Source organism: Strongylocentrotus purpuratus, unplaced genomic scaffold (assembly GCF_000002235.5).
Source record: "Strongylocentrotus purpuratus isolate Spur 01 unplaced genomic scaffold, Spur_5.0 spur5_scaffold_2, whole genome shotgun sequence".
NCBI lineage: Eukaryota > Metazoa > Echinodermata > Echinoidea > Camarodonta > Strongylocentrotidae > Strongylocentrotus > Strongylocentrotus purpuratus.
Genome location: NW_022145605.1, coordinates 21,241,482 through 21,264,741, shown reverse-complemented (window position 1 = coordinate 21,264,741; position 23,260 = coordinate 21,241,482). Strand labels below are relative to the sequence as shown.

The window sequence follows — 23,260 nt, the reverse complement described above, 5'->3', positions numbered from 1 at the left end:
TTCATACAAGTCAATGAATGTATATTTTGAACTTGTATATGTTTGCCATACTTGCCTTGTGTGTGTGATTGATACAAGTCAATGCATGATTAGGCCTCTTGTTGGGATTTAGTATAAACTCTCTCAAAGTAATGATATGGCTATGGTTATATGGTGGCAACTCATGGCATGAACAGAGAGCAGTGTGCAGCAAAAGACAAAAGCCATGTCACTTCAATTCCTTCATGATGCAGGTATAATTTTCTTTCAGAATAGCAAATAGGATACACAGACCTGTGTTCCACCTAACTCTGGGCTTAAGCTTTTGTTCAAAATCAGGTTTAACAGAGGAGGTTACTCACAAGTTCTAAGTTGTCTTAGACTCAGGGTCAGTTTAACTTCATTAGCGAAACACGGACCAGAGAGCGTTAATAATCATATTTACTGATTTATCTCCCTCTATTTTGAAGCATTCTGGGCACACATTCAAGCCCCTGGATGAGATCTGGGCCCAACATGCATCGCAGATACAAGAAGAACAGCTTGCCTTAAGGAGAAGACTACGAGAATTAATCAGCCTTAATCAAGACATTGTAAGCCATGTATTGATGATGATAATCAAGTTGGTGATGTTGGTGATTATAATGGTGATGATGTGATGATGATGACGATGATGATGGCGATGATGATGATGATGATCATCATCATCATCATGATGGTGATAATCATGATCATGGTGGTGATGATGATGATGTGTCCATTATATCTATTCTGATAGTAGAAGAATCTGCAATTCAGCAATCTGGCCATGAAGGACTTCTTATCAAAACCGTTTTAAATAAATAAATATACAAAACATGTTGATGATGGTGAAGAGAACGGTGCTGTTGATGAACTTGATGATTTTTGTGATGATGATGATGGTGATGATGGTGAAAATGACGGCTATGATGATCACGATGGTAATGATGATCATAGTGAGAGTGATGGCTGTGATGATGATTATGATCACGATGATAATTATATTAATACTATACATTGTCTGTTGCCAATTGATTCAAAGTCTCATTATTATTGCCATAATCAATTATAGTTATCATTCATTTCAAAATTAACACTCACTTTAACCACTTTTATATTGAATACATATTTTGAGATAAGTACTTACAAGTAATTGATTCATACTAAAAAAAAATTTCTTTCTCTGATAGGATCGTAATGTAGACAGTGTCAGAAGTGCCAAAGATGACCGGGTGAGAGAGATCAGGAACACGGTAGAACTTATGATCTCAAGACTGGAAACACAACTCAAGAGTAAACTTCTCACTCTCATGGGTAAGGTCCTAGAGAAAAGAAACTACTCTACTCTATATCAAATACAAGCAACAATTGATAATCTGAAGATGATCTGAAGTTTTTGAAGAGTGATTGTGAAGTGATTAGCCATTCAATTCTTAGCCTGTAGACTCATTTACAGCCTCAAATAAAAGAACAGTGTTCATGTTGAAATCAGCAGATGATGTTGTAAAGCAATTTTAGAATAAAAAGGAATCAATTGCTGTCTCTCCTACATTACATCATCAGTGACTTTTTTGGCTAACGTGTTGTCCTTATATTTTCTATGTTTGCAAAAAAGTATTGTATTCTTTGCCTTTGTATGTTTTTATGAAAGTGGTAAATAAATTCAATTCAATTCAATTCAATATAAATCTGTATTGAAAAAAAGAAGAAATGCTACTGGAGAAACTGTTTTTTTTGTCGCCACCAATCCCCCCCCCCTTTAACATTAGGCAGTTTTCGCAACAGGCGACGGGGCCTTCTACAACGCTAATCTTTAGGGGAGTCACACTCGGAGTGAAAATATCTGTTTAGCGTCCAAACCTACGACAGTATTCAGCTGTATTAACGTCGGGAGTCGAGCTAGTACAGGGTGGCAAGCTCTAGTCAGCACTTGCGTCACCTTGCGAAAAAGTCCCTATTTCAACTCTTCATTATGATAGTTTTTCAGTAGTTCCCTATACTTTGCTTGTCAAGGTTTCATTAATATATTTTTAACATGTCAATATATTTTTAATGTCTTGTACACCAAAGCAACCCTTTTCCTAGAGATCATTTGAAAAAAAAAAACTAAAGATAAAGTCCTTGAATAACCTGGAAATCTTCTCCCGTTAACTAGATTTTAAACAATCACGCCTGTATGTTTTGATGTATCATTCAACATGCCCATTATGGCCCTTCCTGTCCTGCAATTTGTAGGTCAGAAGAACTCGCTGATGCAGGAGACAGAGCTCCTGGAATCACTCCTACATGAGGTGGAGCACCAGGTCAACTCATGCTCTAAGAGTGAGCTGATAGCCAAGAGTGCTGATGTCCTACAGACCTTCACACTAATACTTCCTTGTTTATCCTCCTTTCTGCCCTGCAATATCTAGGTCAGAAGAACTCACTGATGCAGGAGACGGAGCTCCTGGAATCACTCCTACATGAGGTGGAGCACCAGATCAACTCCTGCTCTAAGAGTGAGCTGATGGCCAAGAGTGCAGACGTCCTACAGACCTTCACACTAATACTTCCTTGTTTATCCTCCTTCCTGCAATTTGTAGGTCAGAAGAACTCACTGATGCAGGAGACGGAGCTCCTGGAATCACTCCTACATGAGGTGGAGCACCAGATCAACTCCTGCTCTAAGAGTGAGCTGAAAGCCAAGAGTGCAGACGTCCTACATACCTTCACATTAATACTTCCTTGTTTATCCTCCTTTCTGCCCTGCAATATCTAGGTCAGAAGAACTCCCTGATGCAGGAGACAGAGCTCCTGGAATCACTCCTACATGAGGTGGAGCACCAGGTCAACTCATGCTCTAAGAGTGAGCTGATAGCCAAGAGTGCTGACGTCCTACATACCTTCACATTAATACTTCCTTGTTTATCCTCCTTTCTGCCCTGCAATATCTAGGTCAGAAGAACTCACTGATGCAGGAGACAGAGCTCCTGGAATCACTCCTACATGAGGTGGAGCACCAGATCAACTCCTGCTCCAAGAGTGAGCTGATAGCCAAGAGTGCTGACGTCCTACATACCTTCACATTAATACTTCGTTGTTTATCCTCCTTTCTGCCCTGCAATATCTAGGTCAAAAGAACTCCCTGATGCAGGAGACGGAGCTCCTGGAATCACTCCTACATGAGGTGGAGCACCAGATCAACTCCTGCTCTAAGAGTGAGCTGATAGCCAAGAGTGCTGACGTCCTACAGACCTTCACGCAGGTCCATCGTAAGCCAATGGCTTCCTTTGTAACAGCTCCTGTTCCAGCTGATTTCACAAGGTACAGACTGATGATCATCATTTCTGGGGTTTCACAAAGATCCTAAGTTGAACTTAACTCTAAATTGGACTTAAATATTATGGAGAGCCATTTGTAGCCTTAAAATGAAATGTATTCAAAAGCAAATGTTCAAGTATTTTAGACTTTTCATAAATTTCACATCAGGAACATGAAATCTTCGTGATAATAGAAAATATGAGTGATTCAAATAAACATTGTATGCCTTTTTAAAATTACTTTTACAAAATATTTTCAAAGATGCTGATGGCTTTCCATAGTTGTTAAGTCCAACTAAGAGATAAGTTCAACTCAGGATCTTTGTGAAACACCCCCCAGCTGTAGCTTTGAGAACCATTATCAGCGCACAGCTCATTCATGGAATAAATCCTGACAGGTACCCACTTAGTACACCTGGGTTGAGAGTGGCAAATGCAGATTCATGACTTACAAAGGACATTGGTGACCTGCCGGGGCTTGAACCAATGTCCACTTTGAACTTTAACCCACTCTAATACTACAGCGCTACTTGCATGTATATTCTGTCTTTCATTTAAGGATTTGGACAGGATTCAGACTTCTTGTCAGCTTCAAAGTGTTGAAAATCCAAATAATCTTGCTTTCAAACTTTTTTTTTTTTTAAATTACATTTTGAAAGTTTCCTTCATCATTTGTAAATAAGCGATTGTCGATGGTGCTGGGAAAGATTATTCTTTCATGTTTATTTCATTTTGCATTTCATTTTTTGTCCACAGTGAACTTGTCCCAGCATATGACAGCAGCAGATTTGTCCTTACAAGCTTCATGTGAGTATTTTATTCACAAATTAATGTTTGATTTTTATGTTTGTGTTTCAATTCTGAATAATCTTTAATCAATCCATATTTCTCCTCTTTTATCTTGTTTAAAAATATTTAACATTTGAATATTTGGTTTTTATATATTGAAATTAAAAAACAGAAAAAAGTAGATCTGATTGTGTAAACCATAACTTAAAAAGTTACTCAGAATTTGTAGTTTAGTTCTATGTCAAAATCTAACCTTTTTAATACTGCTGTTACAATGTCACTCATGCGTCGTATTGTGTGCTTGAAGAAAAACATGTATGTCTTGTCTTATTAAAACGGGTTAAATATCTTTTTGTTTCTAGAGCACTGCAACACAAAGCTGATCCTGTTTACAGTCCTCCTCTCATGGTTGCTGGTCTCAGCTGGAGACTCAAAGTCTATCCAGTGAGTACTTTTCATCTCCCTTCTCAAAGTCTGCATGAGTCACTTATTTCACTAGTTAATTAGATCTAAAAGAAGTAACAGGGATATGCTACAACACTCTGTTTAGGCCTGAAATGTTCCAGAATGCAAAGCTTCACAGTTCAATTGTTTGGTCACTGTGCTCCTTCGCATGGTACAATTAAAAATAAGAATTGTGTACAGTCCTTCTCTCATGGAGACTTAAAGGCCGGCTGTACTAGTTCTCATTAACTCAGCTCTCAATTAACATAAGAAAAAGAGGATCATGGGGACCAACATGCACCAATTGGGAAATTTTTCTATATAGAGGGAGCAAGTAGCTACAAGTAGTACAATGGGGCTTTAAAGTCCATCCAGTAAGTAAATCTCTTTTCTAACTTCACAACTCATTCATTGGCTATCTAAATGAAAGATGATATAAATGATTGGCAGAAGATTAAAATTCCTTGGAATTCAGTCTATGCAGGCAAACCTCTCTTTGCGTCCACCTTTCTATTAAAGGTAAAGACCAGTAATGGTCATGCGATTGCATTGTGAAAGAAACGTTGTGGAATCGATCAGAAAAGGTTGATCATCTAGCATCTAGCATCTGCAAGGTTCTGGAATCATCAAAATGATAAGAAATTTGGCCCATTCTTCGTAAAGTTACAAGCACTATACACAGAAAGATGTATATGGGACTACCCTATCTCTCTCACCAGACCATGAGAGAAATAAATTTACCAAATATATGAATTAGTAGGCGGTTTCCCGGCAAATTTTTTATCATCATGTATTAGTCAAAACATATTCTTTCACATGATTGGTAATGAGAGCTTCCATTTCATTTTTTGAAATTGGGGCGTTGCCAATACTGGTCTTTACCTTTAAAGTTAACCTGTCTATAGTAATCACTTACATCATTGTTCTCTATGATGAAACATGTTGTTGAACCCATCTAGAAAGGTCACCTGTCTACCTCTTTGTTTCCCTCAGATGACCATTATAAAGTCAGGTTTCCATTTCTAAATTCACATAAAAGAGTCTTAACTGGATCTCTTAGCGTATGAATCCCCTCCCCCAAAAAAGATTAAAACTATATGAGTTGCGTATTATGCCACTCTCGGTGCATATACACAATTAATTTCATGAGTATTCATTGTGATTTTGCACAGAAGATTGCACTTCTAGCACTTGGGCACTTCTAGATCTTGGGCTGTATTCTTCCCATTTTCCTATGGACATTGATAAATTGTTTTCATTTTAAATTTCTAGCAATTTTATGCAATAAAAAAGTAAAAGCATCATATACATATTTGGTACAATCTGGAAAGTTATGAAATCTGTGACACCCTGCTCTTCAAAAATATGTGAATAATTAGAAGCCGAGATTTATCAACACTTAGGATAGCATCTTCATGTTTTCTGAGTGAAAGATTGCTGTGGAGTACGTACATGAGTAACTTGAATATCATTTTTATTGTATGATTGCTGTTTATACATGAATAATTTGTTTTTGTTTTTCTTGTAGGATGGTAATGGTGTTGTAAGAGGAAACTACCTCTCGGTCTTTCTTGAGCTGTCATCAGGCTTGCCAGAAACATCCAAGTAAGGATCTCTAGGAAGGCCTTTATAATAATAATAATATTTAGCTTTTATATGGTGCTTAATACAATGTCTCTAAGTTTGACCATCCATTTGTAGAGTTGTATTAGGTAGGGGGAGGGGAACTGGTCTTACATTGCAGAAATGTTGCTAGCTTGAGAGGTAGCTGAGCATAAGGGGTTAAAGGGGGGGGGGGGGGGGGATAACGTTACTTGTCCTCTCAGGTATATTTGATATCCGCTGAATAATTATCACTCATTCACATTGACAAGTTTTGTTTTTTCAGCAGAATCTTTCCTTTATGACAACCATAAAGAGGTACATGTAATTTTTGTTTTCTGAGGAAGTTTACCAGGAGCCAGGAGTGGCAATGTGCTATTCAAGAGCCCATCATTATTAGTAGTAGTATTAGTAATGTGTTCATGTGTTTGTGGGTTTTCTGTACGTTTATCTTGTATGCTTCTCATGAGGGTGTTGGGAGATTGGCAGTTGTGACTTCCAAGCCCCACATAGCTGTTCTGTGATCCATGCAACATTTATGTTGTTTTATTTCTGAAAACAGGGGAAAACTGAAGCAATGAATGGGATTGCTGAGCATTGAAAGTAGTTTTATGAAAGACCATGCGAGTTCATACTTCATAAACAGTTGGACATAAAGGCCTGAATTCACAGAGGAGGTTTGTCGACAGACCTAGGTTTATGTGCATCATATGACACCTTTCGACGCAGCACCTTCTTTGTGAATTTGGGTTGATACGTTTTGTTTCCTTTTTTCGCCAGGTACGAATACAGAGTGGAGATGATCCACCAGGCCTCACACGATAACAGTAGGAACATCGTACGTGAGTTTGCCTCAGACTTTGAGGTCGGTGAATGCTGGGGGTACAACAGGTTCTTCAGGCTGGATCTACTGTCTGGTGAAGGCTATCTCAAAGACGACACACTGATTCTACAGTTCCAGGTACGTCGTCCAGTATGCAAGACAATAATAACAACAGCAACAACATTTACATATGATTATATTTACAAATTTTGTTAGTGCTGTACCCTGGCATTCCTCGAGCTACCTTAATAAAATACTCTGACAATTGAGGAATTTCTTCCTCCACATCACCTGAGTAAAGAAAAGAGTCGCGAAAATAACTCTTACGCATCTTTGACCAGTTTTTAAGAGTTTAGAGTGGATGTCTACTTGGAATGAGAGTAGTAAAATAGTAGAACAGGGATAGGCGATAGTCCTAATCTGACGCATGTTTGAAATATTACATTCTCTCTTACCGTGGCACGATATTATATTTAAAAAGAAAAGAAGTGTTTGTTGGCTCGGGACTAGTTGACTAGGATGCCAAATAAAACGGCACAATGTTCACTTGCCAACTCCTTTCCTTTTGTCATTATGTCTTTAATGCTGCCTATTTGGGATGTCCTATCTTCAGTTTCTATGCTTTAATGTTGAAGCGCAATCATTGTTAACTTATTATTGGCGTTCCCAACTCAAGCTATGCTTTTCGGGTTTTCGCCTCTTTCCGTATCTGCATTATTTACTGTATATATATTCTATGTTGAATTCATACATTGTGTTTCATGTTGAAAAGGAAATATATGTTAATAAATACACAATACAAATTTGTTGGAAGTGATTTCCCACTTCGAAAATGGGTAATGTGAAGATGCCGACGTGTATCTTTTTTAGAAAAATCAGCTCCCACTTCCTTTTTTTTAATGGGACCTTCAGCTGTAGGTTCCCTATTTGTATGCTTGCTACATCTCATCATTAGTGTGCTTTCTTTCAGCATCCAAGGTATTACAACTTTAATCAATCGTCAATTATAACAGTAATTTAGTGAATGTCTGAACCCATTGACTACTGAATTATCTAATACTGTTAGGCTTGATACAGGGATCACCCGGTTCCCATAAGCAATGGGTTTAAGTGATGTTTATCGTCTTTTTTTTCTGGGAAACAGGTGCGACCACCCACATTCTATCAGAAGTGTCGAGACCAGCAGTGGTACATCAACCAGCTGGAGACATCACAGAGGCAGTCAGTACAGCAGATCAGTGACCTTAAAGAGGTAGGTCAAAGGTCAAAAGGTCAACTATGACAGTATAGTAGTGGTGTTATTCTTATTCATGCGTGTGTTCACAGAAACTCTTTAAATGTTTCGATGGAAAAACATGAGACTTCCTATACATGTAGATGATATTTATATTTTCAAGTAAACCTGTGTATCTTCTCCCCCCCCCCCTCTCTCTCTCTCTCTCTCTCTCTCTTTCTCTCTTTCTCTATGTATTTCATTCACTATCAATTGGAGCTGTAATACCAAGTACAGACTTGAATTTTGAACTCAATATTTAAGCAAAAGTGAAATTAGGTTAAAAATAATAGCAACTGAGAACAAATATATGTATGTATAAGGTAATATGTTAAGAGAGGTGTCTGTTGCCTATTTCCATTTTTTTTGTTTTTTTTGTTATGCATGCATGTATGATTAATTTCATTTCTCTTGCTGTTATACTATTTTGTATGTGTATTTCTTTCACTACAGAGACTTGCCATAGAATTATCAAGAACACAGAGCAGCGCTGAACGATCATCGCCCGGTAAGACTAATGCATATCATATACATGGATTACGAAATGAAAAAATTAAAATCATGTCATTTTGAAATTAATCTTTTACTTTCATTATCAGTTCTTGATTACTCAATTTGCGACAGAATTACAGTACTTTGTAGAGCTTGTCACTCCAGCAGTGGACTTTGTGAGACTAAGTAAAACTTTATATCAATGGAACGCTGAATGAACATAGAGTACAAATACAAAGGAATGCAATATAATTTCCCTTTCAAAAGCAAATTAAAACCTCATTTTCTGCACTCCAAATAATGGGTCAACAGGGTTCAAATTTGACGCCGTGACATGACATGGGGACCTGATCGGCTTGCCTTTATAGCTGAGGCGATGAGCCGTGCTTAATTAAAGCAAAGTCATGATTGTGAATTTTCATATTCCACATAAGATGATGTCATCAAGTTCAGGTCGACACCTTTCGATTTTTGAAATCTTTAGATTCCAATTTTTCAGAGAGCTGTTTCTCACCTGACAGACTCTAGAATAGAGTATAATTTATATTTTTTGTAATGAATGGCTTATAATTATGCTTTCTGTTGATAAATAATTCATCTCTTAATTTTTAATTTCTTAACAATTTCTTAACAATTATGGAAAGCTGTTAGCATCTCTGAAAATATTTTGTAAAATTTATTTTGAAAGGCATAAAATGTTGAATCACATCATTCACATTTTCTATTATCAAGGAGATTTCATTTTCTTGATGTGGAATTTATGAAAAATCTAAAATACTTGAATATTTGCTTTTTAAATTTTTTTTGTCTAAGGCTACAAACGGCTCTCCATAATGTTTAAAGTCCAACTTAGAGTTAAGTTCGACTTAGGATCTTTGTGAAACACTCCCCTGGGTCTTTATAAACTTCATTCATGCGTGTGAATATAAATCATTATATCCCCCCCCCCCCCTCCCTTCAGATACTGATCGTGATGGTGTTCAGGTTAAGTTGTGTTCAGAAGGTCAAGGAGACTCCTGTAGAGATCAAATTGATACACAGGTTAGTGGTACATTTTTATGACACAATTTTTTTTTTACCAACTATGTTCTCCTTTTGTGTGCATCCCCCCCCCCCCCATATTTTTTCCCTTAATAAAAGGCATTGTTTAACAATGCTTCCAGTTTTACAAATTTGAGATGTACATGTATGGCCATACGTGTTATCAGTGTTCGTCATATGGTGTAATATTGAAGCCCTTCAATTAGAGAAAATCTAAAAAATGACTTCAGATTTGGCTGACAGTCTGGAGCCAATACCGATATATGAGGCATGACACAACTTGTTAATTTGGTTTTCCAAGAGTACATATATGAATCAGAGGCCAGTTCTAAAGTTCTTAGTCTAAAGCCCCGTCTTAATAGAACTTTTTCGATTTCACCCGAGCGATATGTGGATAAGAAACAGCTGGGGGTCTGATCGTGAAACACGGGGTGAGCTTTTGCCAGGCTCATGGACACCATCTTAACCAACCATTCGCAAAAACCTCACTCGGGTATGTTACCATAACAACCGCACCTCCCTCATCGGGATCAGCTGGTGCGCGCTGTGTACATGTATACATTTTTTCACGGCCCTGACGTCATTCTACCCGGGTGGAGTTCCGCGCGCATCTTAATATGCCGTTTGTCAGGATGTCAACGTACAATGTCCGGACGTTACCGCGATCTCATCCTGGCCCGACTAGGGTGAAACTCGCCTCGATGTCGCCTCAATATTGTCCGGACGTTACCCCGATTGACGCATCTTAACTGGAACGGGGTAGAATGTCAATCAGACAACGTACGGATGACACCGCGACCTTATTTTCCGGTTAAGACGGGGTTTAAGTTTATGGACATCCCATTGAAATGGGTGTTAATTATATAACATACCTATCTATAGGTTGTCGGAAAACTCATAATTGTGTTGGTTTCAAGAAACTGGCCCCTGATACCAATATCCGGAGTAATTCTTGTTATTCTAACTCCCTAGGGAGAGTTATTTCCACATAGAATTAAAACTTGGTGAAAATGTTCTCACAATTGGCCTTTCAGAATTCAATATTGCCTTTACTAGTACAGTCAAACCTGCTCATATCCTAATAGATAAACTAACTTACCAAATATATCAATTAGTAGGCGGTTTCCCGGCAAAATTGTTATCATCATGTATTAGTCAAAACATATTCTTTCACATGATTGGTAATAAGAGCTTCCATTTCATTTTTTGAAATTGGGGCGTTTCCAATACTGGTCTTTACCTTTAAATATGGCAGGCTTTTCATGCCACTGGTTGCTCTCACCATTATGATCTTTAGATAGTACTCTTTCCTACAATAATGAACTATCAAAAACTGTAAATTCTGTAGATTTGTGAAGATTTGGGAGAGGTAGAATTGAAACTTGGTGAAAATGTTCTCACAATTGGCCTTTCAGAATTCAATATTGCCTTTACTAGTACAGTCAAACCTGCTTTGGTGACCACCTGTCTCCAAAGACCACATTTTTTTGTTTCTCTTGAAAATGGTTTCTCATTGAAACCTGTACTATAGGAACTTGTCACTAAAGACCACCTGTCTACAAAACCACTTTTGTGTTTCCCTTGGGCGTTCGCTATAGACAGGTTTGACAGTACAATAATAGAAGCTAAACAAACATCATGCAATTCATAACTTGGCAGGAGAGTGACAACTCAAGCGTGACGGTGTCGTCTCCCTCATCATCCGATGACGATGATGAAGAGGAAGAGGAGGAGGATGATGAAGACGAGGATGATGATGCTGTTGCTACGGTCATCGTGGCCGATGACGGAGAGCACGATGACCTGGAGGGTGGGCCTCTCAATGAAGAGAACGACGTCGATGAAGAGACCATGTGAGACACTCTTATCATGTTTTTATGTGTCCAAGGGGGTCTTTCACAAAGACTAAGATCGACTTTAAGTCAGATTTAAAGATAAAGACCAGTTATGGTCATGCGATTGCATTGTGAAAGAAACGTTGTGGAATCGATCAGAAAGGGTTGATCATCTAGCATATAAGTATTGGTATGTACTGCAAGGTTCTGGAATCATCAAAATGATACGAAATTTGGCCCAGTCTTGGTAAAGTTACAAGCACTGTACACAGAAAGATGTATATGGGACTACGCACACGTGCGCGACACGTGCGTGACACATGCGTTTATCTCTCATATCCTAATAGATAAACTAACTTACCAAATATATCAATAAGTAGGTGGTTTCCCGGCAAAATTGTTATCATCATGTATTAGTCAAAACATATTCTTTCACATGATTGGTAATAAGAGCTTCCATTTCATTTTTTGAAATTGGGGCGTTTCCAATACTGGCCTTTACCTTTAAATATGGCAGGCTTTTCATGCCACTGGTTGCTCTCACCATTATGATCTTTAGATAGTACTCTTTCCTACAATAATGAACTATCAAAAACTGTAAATTCTGTAGATTTGTGACCATGATTTGTACGTCCCTTGAGAGACCAATGGTAGTAAATGGTAAGAGAAAACAGTGGCATGAAAGGCCTGCCATAGTTTAGTCCAACTTTAAGTCGATCTTAGTCTTTGTGAAACACCCCCCTGGATGGATTTTATTTAGTTTTATAAAAATGGGTTCAAGAATGTAGCCGATGAGAAGCGTTGAAATGGATCATGTGCTTGCATTATTTTTTACCGTATGCACAGGATTTATTTTGGTAATAACAACCATCAATTTCTCGACTTTGTACTCAAGTTGTAGACCCATCTTATCAAACAAATAATACATGATTTTGCTTGTGTATTAGTGAGATGCACTGCACTTGGTTAAGTCACAATTAGACGGACAATGAACTCAATGAATCTCGTTCGTTATCCTACTGCATAAGCCTATATCCTATGTATCTCTGCCTTTTCATCTTACATATGTAAACAGTGTTTGCCTGTCTCTCTCATGTCTGTTAACTTTTTTTCCAGTCCCTGTTTATTTTTGTTTTCATTAGTTTCTGTTTCCTGGTTTATCTCTCCCTCTGTTCCTTTTATTAATTTTCTTTTTCTATTGCTTTTAATCTTTCTCGTTCACCATTACGCCAGCTGTGACATTTTCCAATGTTATTCATCTTCTAGTTTCGAAATTGGATACCTTTTTCTAGCAAGATTTGTTATCAACAATTCAATTTTTAAAGTTATATTGAATAAAGGACAATGTCTTTAAAGGACGCTATCACAAGATAAAGTACTAAATATGGTCTTAGCATTTATTACATTTCTGACAAAAAAAAAGAAAGAAGAGAATGATAAAACATTAGTTTTGGAATTCAAATGGCTAATCGAATTCTGTTTATTTGTTGGCATTATTTCTTTAATTTTTATTTAAACTTTTTTCTTCCAGGTCTGGTGAGAATGACGTTGAACATTCCAGAATATGGGATGTTGAAGAAGGTCCCCTAGATGGGTCCCTCGATACATCCCTAAATGCGGTTACCATGGATACAGCTCACTCCTCCTCTCTAACCCAGCCATCAAGCCAAATACCACTCGGGTCCGGTAAGGATACTCCACCCTCACTCTCGCCATCATCATCCTCATCATCGTCATCGTCATCATCTAAACAGACTAATCCAAACACACTCTCATCCTCCACCGCTGCAGCGACCGCATCGGCAGCTACAGCTGGAAACGGAGGAGGAGGGGCGTCGGCGACGGGGGCCACACCCCATTCTCATAACCATGCGCACCGTCCACACCATCACCACCACCACCATCACCATCATCAGCAAGCATCTCATCACAAAAGCGATGGAGCGGCGGCATCGATGATGCAGAATCTCAGAGAGGAAGACATCATGCTGATGCAGCTTCTTGAGATGACAAGAGCTGGGGATAGCATCCTGGGGTTCATGCCCAAGCCTCCGTATCGTTCAAGAGGTGATAAATCATTCCTGCTTCCTTGTTTAATCCATGATTCATTTCCTCCCTGTGTTTATACCGTCACTATGTATTCCGCACTGTATTGTGAGTGAGTTCAGTAAGATGCTATGTGGTGGTATTCTCGAAAGCGGACTAACTTTAGTCCATTTTTTAATCCACTGACTAAGTATGGAATGCCAAGTGTCTATATAAATATGTTTTTGAATAATTTACACTATGAACATGATAGACAATGAAAGCGGAAAAAATATACAGTTCCTCAGGTAGACAAAGGGACATCCCTTCACTGCTATTATGTAAAAATGTGTAGAACAGGTGTCACATGCATATTCACCTGTTCTACACATTTTTACATAATAGCAGTGAAGGGATGTTCCTTTGTCTACCTGAGGAACTGTATATTTTGTCCACTTTCATTGTCTGTCATGTTCATAGTGTTAATCTGTCTCAAATTAAATTAAAATGTAATAACATAATTAATAAACAACAATATAATTATGATACAATTATGTTATCATGGTAATTTAGGCACATATCAAATTTTTCAAAAATATATTCATATGAACACCTGGCATTCCATACTTAGCCGGTGGATTAAACCATGGACTAAAATTAGTCCGCTTTCTAGAATACCACCCTTAGTGTTTTTGTTTCATGTATATGTACATTGTTTCCTTGTGATATTCCTCATGATGTGTGTATTTCTTTACCTCTACTTCAAATTATTTTCTCTCATGATGAGGTTGATAACCCTTTTCAAATGAATTTTTGTGTTTTTGTTACATTTTATTTGTCAATGTCATGAATTGTTTTGTCATGTCCTGTCTTATCTTGTTATGTCCTGTCTTATCTTGTTATGTCAGTTTCCTGTCCTTTGTGTCCCGTCTTGTCATTCTGTTCTTTTGTATATTTCGATTATTTAGACACTTTAAAAATGATTTATGAAAATATGTTATTATGTTATATCTATTTTACTGTGATTATTAAGACATATGATTTTCATACTATATTTATTCTTGGGAATCTACAAGCTATGCTTTCCAGTAGGTTCATGTTTCATTCATAATTTTGAACTTACTTTGTCAACTATGTTCTTTATTGTGCAACCAATTGATATGATATGAAATAGATTCGAATCAATGTTTTGTAGTGCTCCCTCCATACATCAGATCTTTGTAGAATTAATAAAGAGAGAGAAAAAAAAAATATTTTGTCACGTTCCAGCTAGTAGGTTCTTGTTGATGGACGTCTATCAGTATTCTTGTATTTGTAAAGAACAATCAAAAGATCCTATACAGAGAGGACAACTTTTATTATACAATTAAAAGTAAGTGCAAGCATAATGCTATTTAAAGTTTTGTTTACATGCAGCGGCACGACTTTTCCTTTGTAGTAAAAGTATCTCAGCGTAACCTCTGTATCTATCTCAACAACAGTGTTGAACTTCAATTTTGTGCCCCCTGACCCACTTGCTGCTCCCTTATCTCTTTGCATGTGTTTGTTCATTCTATTATATACTTGTCACTTGCCATGCTGTATTTTTTTATTTTTATGAATGGTCAAATAAATAATAATAATAACCTCTGTATCTATCTCAACAACAGTGCATGCCAAGTCGAGCAAGGACAAGCGTGAGCGTGAGAAGAGAGGGCGCCCCCTATCGGCAGACTCTATCCTACGTCGCATCCAGACTCGCATGCTGGACATGGGTCTGACCACGTTGGACGTCCCGTCGTCGTCTGGGCAGGAGCCGGGCGAGGTAGCGGAGGATGCGGCAGGGGCTGTGGGAGTCTCCAAGTCCGATAGTGCACTGGGTGAGTTCCTTTCACACCTCCTGCATTTACCCTGGGGAGTGTTTCATAAAGAATAAAATTGACATTAAGTTGGACTTAACTATGGCAGGCCGTTCATGCCCCTGTTTGCTCTCACCATGGTTGAAGAAAAAAAGTCTTAAATATACCTTAAACTCACAATGTAAGGAACTTCTTTTCTTTAACCATGAACTGTCAACAAATTTAGATTCTGTAGATTTGTGACTAGTGGCATAAACGGCCTGCCATAGTTAAGTTCAACTTAAAATTGATCTCAGTCTTTGTGAAACACCCCCCAGATTGAAGATGAAAGACATGTATACAAAATCCTGACCTCTTCAAAGCTCAAGTGCAACAGTATTTTTGATAGTATTATTTTATTATTTTACACCCAACCATAGTCCGACTTATTTTACTCAACCAGGATATTTGTATTTGTGATGAATGCACTCCTGATTCAGACCTGCCAACCAGTACGATTTAGTCGTATTTAGTACAATTTTTAGAAGCAAATACGACAGTACGATTTTCCTCAATAAAATATGATTTTCAAAAACAAAAAAAATGATGTTTTGGTCAATATCTTTCTACATTCCAATTTTTGCATCCATCATACTTACAGGTTTCCCTTATTTCTGGAAGCCTAAAACCAAGCCGGTTCCTAGCATCTCTCTCCAGCTCTCGACAGAAGTCTGCAGTCAGGGGGAGAAGAAGGTAGACAGAGCAGTAGATGGGGGTAAGTGTGCTTTGACCCCCGACACAACTGGTGACCCGCCATTTGCTCCAGGCTTAATTTTGTAAAAGGTATAGGGTTAGGGTTGCAATTTGGTTCCAGGTTATGTTTAGAGTTAGAGTTATGTTTAGGGTTAAGGTTAGGATTGAGGTTAGGTATTGATCCAGTGTTGGGTCCAAGTTTGAAATTAAGAGTTCAGTTCGTGTCGGGAAGTGATGGAGGGTGATTGCTTCGGGAAGAAATGGTGTGCATTCTTCAAAATTAATGCAGAGTGTAATGAAAACCTTGTTATACATGATGTTGTAAAACCACTTAACAAAAGTAAAAATGCAGTGGCAAAATGAATTGATAAAAGTGTTTTGTGTGAAGCTTCTTATATCTTATAAACACACAGATTAATAAACATTTGTAAATAGCCAAAACGTTTATTGTCATTTGTTAGTCAGAAATGTTGGTGAATCAGAACCACGTGCAAAATTCAGTAACATTCCATGCACACATAAGTTTCTTGTTATACAGTTCTAAGCTGAAAGTACATTGTTTCATTCAAATGCCTATAGTCGTTGTTCAGCACATCAATAACTCTTGGAACCCAGTGAAATATACATGTGTATGCCCAGTTTTTGCAATTTATAAATTCAGATTATCATTTTTTTTTTCTGAGGTCATTTTGCAAGTCAAATAGCTGTGCAAGTCAAAAGTTCTGCATTTTGACATGAACTTTCCACATCTCTTTCTAGAGCCCACTGGTCAAGCAGAAATCAGCAGCGAGGACGCAAATACAGCCTCGGCATCATTCAGCATAGAAGATGGTCAATTGGTTGACCTTTCAACCTGCCCAAGTGACCTTCAGTCCGCCTTGGATGACCTCAGTACGGCTAGACTCATGGCCAGAATCAGGTAAAAAAAATTATTCATCTATCACATTGTAACATCTAGTGATCGTTAGTTTCATGTTATACTGTCTGTTCAGAAAGAAAGAATGGTTTTAACTCTGGATGAAATGATGTTAGTTCATGCCAGAAAATATGAGAGTTGTGTTTGTTGCATTGTATTCACTCATCTATGTCCATATATTTCCATTCCTTTTCTCATTCTTTGCAGTGCTCTGAATAACCAGTTAGAGACAAGGAATGATAGAAACTCAACTAATTCAACACAGCCAGAAAGTAAGTACATGTATACATATATATCAATCCATCTTACCATACTCAATTTGATTCAATTCAATTCAATTTTGGTTTATTGTAAGAAAAGAAAGGACATGGCAAAAGTCAGAAGCCTAATATTGTCCTATTTACAGTAAAATACAAGAAAACATGAAATAAGTTTATAAAATGTAGATTGAAATATAGTAGTTTTATACTAACTAAAAAGAAGAATGTGACTTCATGTATTAAAAAGATAAGGTCAAACACCAATTTTTGTATTGAATTCAATGGGATAGATTTTTACAAGATTAATGGCACAATAGATTCCTGGGGTAGAATATATTTTTACATAGACATGTGTAAATGTTTCAGGACAACGAAACAAGTCTATTTATAACAAATTCCAATTCTGTTATAACAATAAAAAAAAACTTGTTAAGATATGTTTCACAGACATGGCACTAACACTCATTTGCTACCAATTTATTTACTGAACACTTTACCCGGTAAAGAATGGGAACTTTAGAGGATTTCATATAGCCATGCTCAAAAATCAATGGCCATTTACCTGCATGCTTATCCTTACAAAATCATATCATTGTCTTTCAGGGAGTGGAGACAGTATATTAGGTATTTAATTTTTGTTGTTGTTGGAGAATCCAATAGCTAGGGCAAGAATTGTGTAAAGAACAAGAAAACTCCTCTCTTTTTAAAGGTATATACCAGTTTTGGAAATGCCCCCCCCCCCTCTCAAAAAATGAAATGGAAGCTCTTATTACCAATCATGTGAAAGAATATGTTTTGACTAATACATGATGATACAAATTTTGCCGGGAAACCGCCTACTAATTGATATATTTGGTAAATTATCATATCGATCTGGCCTGGATTGGTATCACAAATGCACTTCAACATTGAACATTTGGGCATACACCCTGTATCTTTCTGCTTTTTTGCGAATTTAGGTTGAAGTATTACATCTAAACCTCTGAAGGCAATATTTAAACAATATTGAACAGATATTTTGCACCCAAACCCTTGAACCGCAACTTTACCACTACCGGTCTTTACTTTTAAAAATTAATTACAAAAAAAAAAAAAAAATTCTCATTGCAGATGGTAGCGAATCAAGCGGAGGTATTGCAGCGGTGAGTAGCAATGCAGAGCCGTGTCAGAGAGAAGAGGCATCATCTATCACATTCACCCGCAAGAAGGCCACACCCAGTACAAGGAGTAGTCATTCTGCTGAATCGACAGGTAGGATGATAGTGGTGGTGGTGGTGGTGGTGGTTGTGGGGATTGTGCTGGTGATGGCGATGGTGATGGTGATAGTTATGGTGATGATGGTGGTTTTAGTGTTGGAGGATGAATGTTATGGTGATGATGATAATGATGATGGTGATGGTTATGGTAATGGTGATGATAATAATGATGATGGTGATGGTTATGTTGATGATGGCGATTGTGGTGTTGGATGATGAAATTTATAGTGATGATGATGATGATGATGAATTTACACAAAATATACAATGAAACAAGACAATATAATAGTAATGGCACAAGAAAAGAGGAATTAAATAGAAGCAGAGCTTGTTGGTGATGATAATGATGACGATGATGGTGATGATGATGATGATGATTATGATGCAGGGGGGGGGGGGGGGGTGGCATTTATGTTAGTGGAGAAGGAATTGGTGGTGATGTTGCATGCATTAACATTTTTGGATTTGCTAATGAGTCTGGCCTTGACAACTGAAAATTGAAAGCTGTTAATGTCTATGAACCAACTGCACACTATTCATGTACATTCATATAGTGTAATCAGAATTGCATGACACAACTTTTTCCTTTCTTTTTCATTCAGCAGGAATAAGTACTGACTCCAGCCCAAGAGCAACGGAGGATAAGCCGACAGAAACTAACAAATCAACGGCCTGCTAAGAACCCATTCCATTCTGTCGTGGTACACCATCAGAACCAGGGAGCTGTTTCTTCTTGGGCATCCCAAAGAGTCATGTGTTATAAAATTAAAATGTGCTTCTATGGGATGTCTGCAAACTTGGACTCATGGCGGCTTGACAAAACTGGCCCCTGATTCCCAGATAAGAATATACTTTCACTTCCATACCACAGTCACACCCCCAAACCTACTCCACACCAACTCCGAACTGAGCACTGGGCCCTGTGTCATAAAACTTGATATCAATAACAAGTTACAAGCTACTGTTATAAGCTACTGAAATCATGGCATCTGATTGGCTGAGAGAAAATTTGTCATGGAAATTTAGCAGTTGTTATAGATAACACGTTTTATGAAACAGGCCCCTGGTGTGGGTCCTGTCAGTGTTGTTTGGGTATGAACATTTCTTTATTTACGGCCAACTTGCTACTCACAGACTATACAGAGAACATTACAGGGCCCTGTTTCATAAAAAACTAATTGTCAAGAACAAGATATGATAAAATTTCTGCTCTGGTGAATTTCCAAGCTCGTTAATTTCCACGCTAGTGAATTTCCAAGCTAGTGAATTTCCAAGCTAGTGAATTTCCAAGCTAGTGAATTTCCAAGCTAGTGAATTTCCAAGCTAGTTAATTTCCAAACTAGTGAATTTCCAAGCTAGTTAATTTCCAAGCTAGTGAATTTCTGCGCTAGTGAATTTCCAAGCTAGTTAATTTCCAAGCTAGTTAATTTCCAAGCTAGTGAATTTCCAAGCTAGTGAATTTCCAAGCTAGTTATTTTCCAAGCTAGTTAATTTCCAAGCTAGTTAATTTCTTACATTTGATTGGCTTATGAGCAGCTTTGTCATTGGTCTGTGGTGATCTACTGTCACATAGCCAAGCTACATTAAGAACATGGGGTCAAATTACACTGATGAATATTTATGAGGAGTTATTATCAGGATAAGAATTTATGGATTCATGAGTATATTGTTTGAAATATTCAATGCACAGCCATTCTTGTTAGCTTTTCTCTCGTTTAACATGCCACTTCGAAAACACTGGGCCATTTAATGATTCCTGTATTGTTATTAATAAGCAACGTGAAAAATAGTGAATCTGATTGTTGTGAGCATTGTGCTATGGTTATCTCTCTTCAGGAATGGTCGCATATCTACATTTTATTGATATAAAATCTTGCCGATTGAAAAGTACTCCACTGTCGTTTCTTACTTCAGATATTTCAGATCATTGTTACCTGAAATGATCAAGATTACTAAATACTTGTAAATTCAATAATGTTAATATGCGTTCCACGCTCTTATACCACATGCAAGATGGGCTGTTATAAAAGGACACCTAATTTTATACTTGCATATGCGATTTCTAATACAAAACCCATGTTGATTTTGCTCAAAATGTATGAAGTACTTGTCTGGCCATTATAATTTTTTTTCAGATTTGCAAAAGTTGAAGTCCTTAGGCTGTGGAATTTGATGTATTTCTCGCCCATCTGCATTCTGCTGAGCACTAGATATGTGTACCTATATCAGGATTGTTTTAACTGCAGGAATGAAAGAATTTGGTTGTCAGTGGGTTAAATAGAGAAAGTTGAAACACTGCTTTTTTTAATCTTCTACACTGTTACCTTTAATATAATATGTTACCATATCTACTTAACTCTATACACCCTATAGCGTGTATACATTTTTTGAATGTGACGTAAGTGCACAATATACCCTTGTGATATTATAATGTACTTATTCCCAGCATTACTACTCAACAGTATCATGGTACACGTCCTTGCATTATTTCTTTCTTTCTTTCTTTCTCTTTCATTTTGTATGAATAAAGAAATACATATTTCATAAATGTATTTCTTTATTCACTATTTCATTAATTTATTTATCTATTGAAGAAGGGAAGGGGGTAGATTTAACCTGCCAGGGGATTAAGTAAGTGCAAGCAGATGACTTCTTGTTACGTAAAAAAAGGCTGCGGAGAGTTAAAATTCAAGTGGGTAGAGTTTGTTTGTGAGAGAGTGGATTTAAATACGAGAGTGTGAGTTGTGGTGTGTATGACTGTGTGAGAGAGATACTTAGGTTATATTAGTAAGTCCTTTCAAATGGTGAATGGTGAAGGGGCTGTCTCAAACTATCAATTTCATGAAAATATAAAAGATGTATGCTTCATGTATCTACATGCAATTGTGTTTTTGCTTGAAGGATCACAAAATGGCTGTACAGAGGTGCACTGTTGCCTTTCCGTTTCCAAACTTCTGTGTCATTAACATGCACTGTTAGTATTTATTGTAGTATTTATATCAGTGCCAAGAAATGTATATTTTGTTGAGATGATTTATATTGTGTTATGTGTTGCGCATGGTAAACAGAGGAGAATGGTCTTTGTTCCTGTTTAGATGTTGTCCGCTGAGAGCATAAAGGGTGATAATGTCCATCCTTTGAACAAGAGTTAACACCCTTCTGGCTCTAGGTAATGTTTTACATGCTGAGAGCAAGAAGGATTTTAACGCTTTGTAGATATAGTGAAGTCTTTTCAGCTTTCACCAGATGATACTGTCCGTGTTGAGCCAGAAGAGGGCGTTTAGTGGTATACTTTAACACAGAGTTAACGTCCATCTGACTCTCGGCCAACAATGTTTGATTTGGTAAGAGCAAAAAAGATGTTAACACTACGTAAAAATATTGAAGTCCTTAATTTAATATTTGTTTTACTATATAGGAGAAACGTACCAGAATAAAACCTAATCAATAAAATTGTGGGCATCAACATGTTTGGATGCTTTAACACCTTCCTTGCTTTGGTCGACTACATGGGTTTCGATCCTTAGCAAGCAAAGAGTTAATGATTGAAAGCAAATGTGTTTTGTAGGTTGAAAGTGGATGTAATAGAAAGAGAATTGTCATTTTATTACCCCACCCATACATTGTACTGTTGAAGCAAAACCTCCACAGATTTTGAAAGTAAAAGATGGAATTCCAGCATAGAATAGAACTGTTCATGAAGATTATTGCAGCAAAGACTCTTCAAGTTTACTTATAGTATATATGTATGTGTTCTTTTCCTTTTCTTTGTTTTCTGAATATTTCTCTTTTTTTTGTAGTTGCAAATTGATCTTTAGCCATGATTTTCAGACTATTTTGTGTTTTCTCCTTGGTATTATCTTGTCAAATTATCACAGAGTGAATACTTTTACCCCATCAGTCTTCATTTTCAGACTATTATGTGTTTTCTTCTTGGTATTATCTTGTCAAATTATCACAGAGTGAATGCTTTTCCCCCCATCGGTCTTCATTTTGCCTTTCACTTCTGCAATAATGCACAATGTATTCACAGCTGTACAGTATAGATTATATGGAGGAGAAGGGTGTATTTTTCTCTTCTTCTGGGAGAGGTCTTCTCAGAGATGGACTAGCAATTGTGCTCTGATGTTTTAAGAGGTTAGAAAAAATGATGTTATAATTCAAATAAAGTATCTGCAATGTTAAAGCTATAAATGGAACATGATCTGTTGTGTGTTCATTTGGAACTTTGTGGAGTATGTGAGTGTAAATACGACAGTGTAGCTGGAAGAGAATTGAATCTGTTGGGACCTCAAAAATAGTTACATGTAGTTTGGACTTGGGAAGTTTGAGTGGCACTTTTTTGTATGAAAACCCCCCAAACCCTGCATAGCTTGGTATAAAAAAAAATGATTTGACTTGGGGACAATTTGAATTGTGTGACTTTGAGTTAATAGTGCAAAGTTAACAGTATATGTATTTTGATTGTAAAGAATTTGCTATGAAGAGTGATAGAGAAAGAGAAGGGGGAGTGTGAGGAAAGGAGAGGGAGGGAGTGTGAGAGGGGAGGGGGAGAGAGAAAACGATATACAGAGATGGAGATAGAGAGACCGGCAGAGAGGGAAAGTTGTGATCAATGTGACAAAGAGGTAGAGA

The 23,260-nt window shown here is 37.3% G+C and overlaps 1 protein-coding gene across 3 annotated transcripts in view; it reads left to right on the top strand.

Moving 5' to 3' along the window:
• The window catches only part of LOC755056 (E3 ubiquitin-protein ligase TRIM37), a 31,497-nt gene extending 11,936 nt beyond the window's left edge, over positions 1-19,561 (top strand). The window contains exons 6-23 of one of the 3 annotated variants that reach the window (XM_030991949.1): positions 450-572; positions 1,191-1,314; positions 3,111-3,303; positions 4,056-4,106; positions 4,451-4,532; positions 6,061-6,137; positions 6,915-7,095; positions 8,102-8,209; positions 8,684-8,738; positions 9,684-9,763; positions 11,423-11,616; positions 13,130-13,665; positions 15,273-15,482; positions 16,102-16,215; positions 16,953-17,112; positions 17,317-17,381; positions 18,480-18,620; positions 19,231-19,561. In XM_030991949.1, the coding sequence (XP_030847809.1) occupies positions 450-572; positions 1,191-1,314; positions 3,111-3,303; positions 4,056-4,106; positions 4,451-4,532; positions 6,061-6,137; positions 6,915-7,095; positions 8,102-8,209; positions 8,684-8,738; positions 9,684-9,763; positions 11,423-11,616; positions 13,130-13,665; positions 15,273-15,482; positions 16,102-16,215; positions 16,953-17,112; positions 17,317-17,381; positions 18,480-18,620; positions 19,231-19,304 (2,568 nt within the window). In that variant the 3' untranslated portion in view covers positions 19,305-19,561. Of the gene's footprint in view, positions 1-449; positions 573-1,190; positions 1,315-3,110; positions 3,304-4,055; positions 4,107-4,450; positions 4,533-6,060; positions 6,138-6,914; positions 7,096-8,101; positions 8,210-8,683; positions 8,739-9,683; positions 9,764-11,422; positions 11,617-13,129; positions 13,666-15,272; positions 15,483-16,101; positions 16,216-16,952; positions 17,113-17,316; positions 17,382-18,479; positions 18,621-19,227 lie in introns of all 3 variants that reach the window. The other 2 variants (XM_011681883.2, XM_030991950.1) reach the window with 2 other exon arrangements.
• Positions 19,562-23,260: the final 3,699 nt, after the last annotated feature.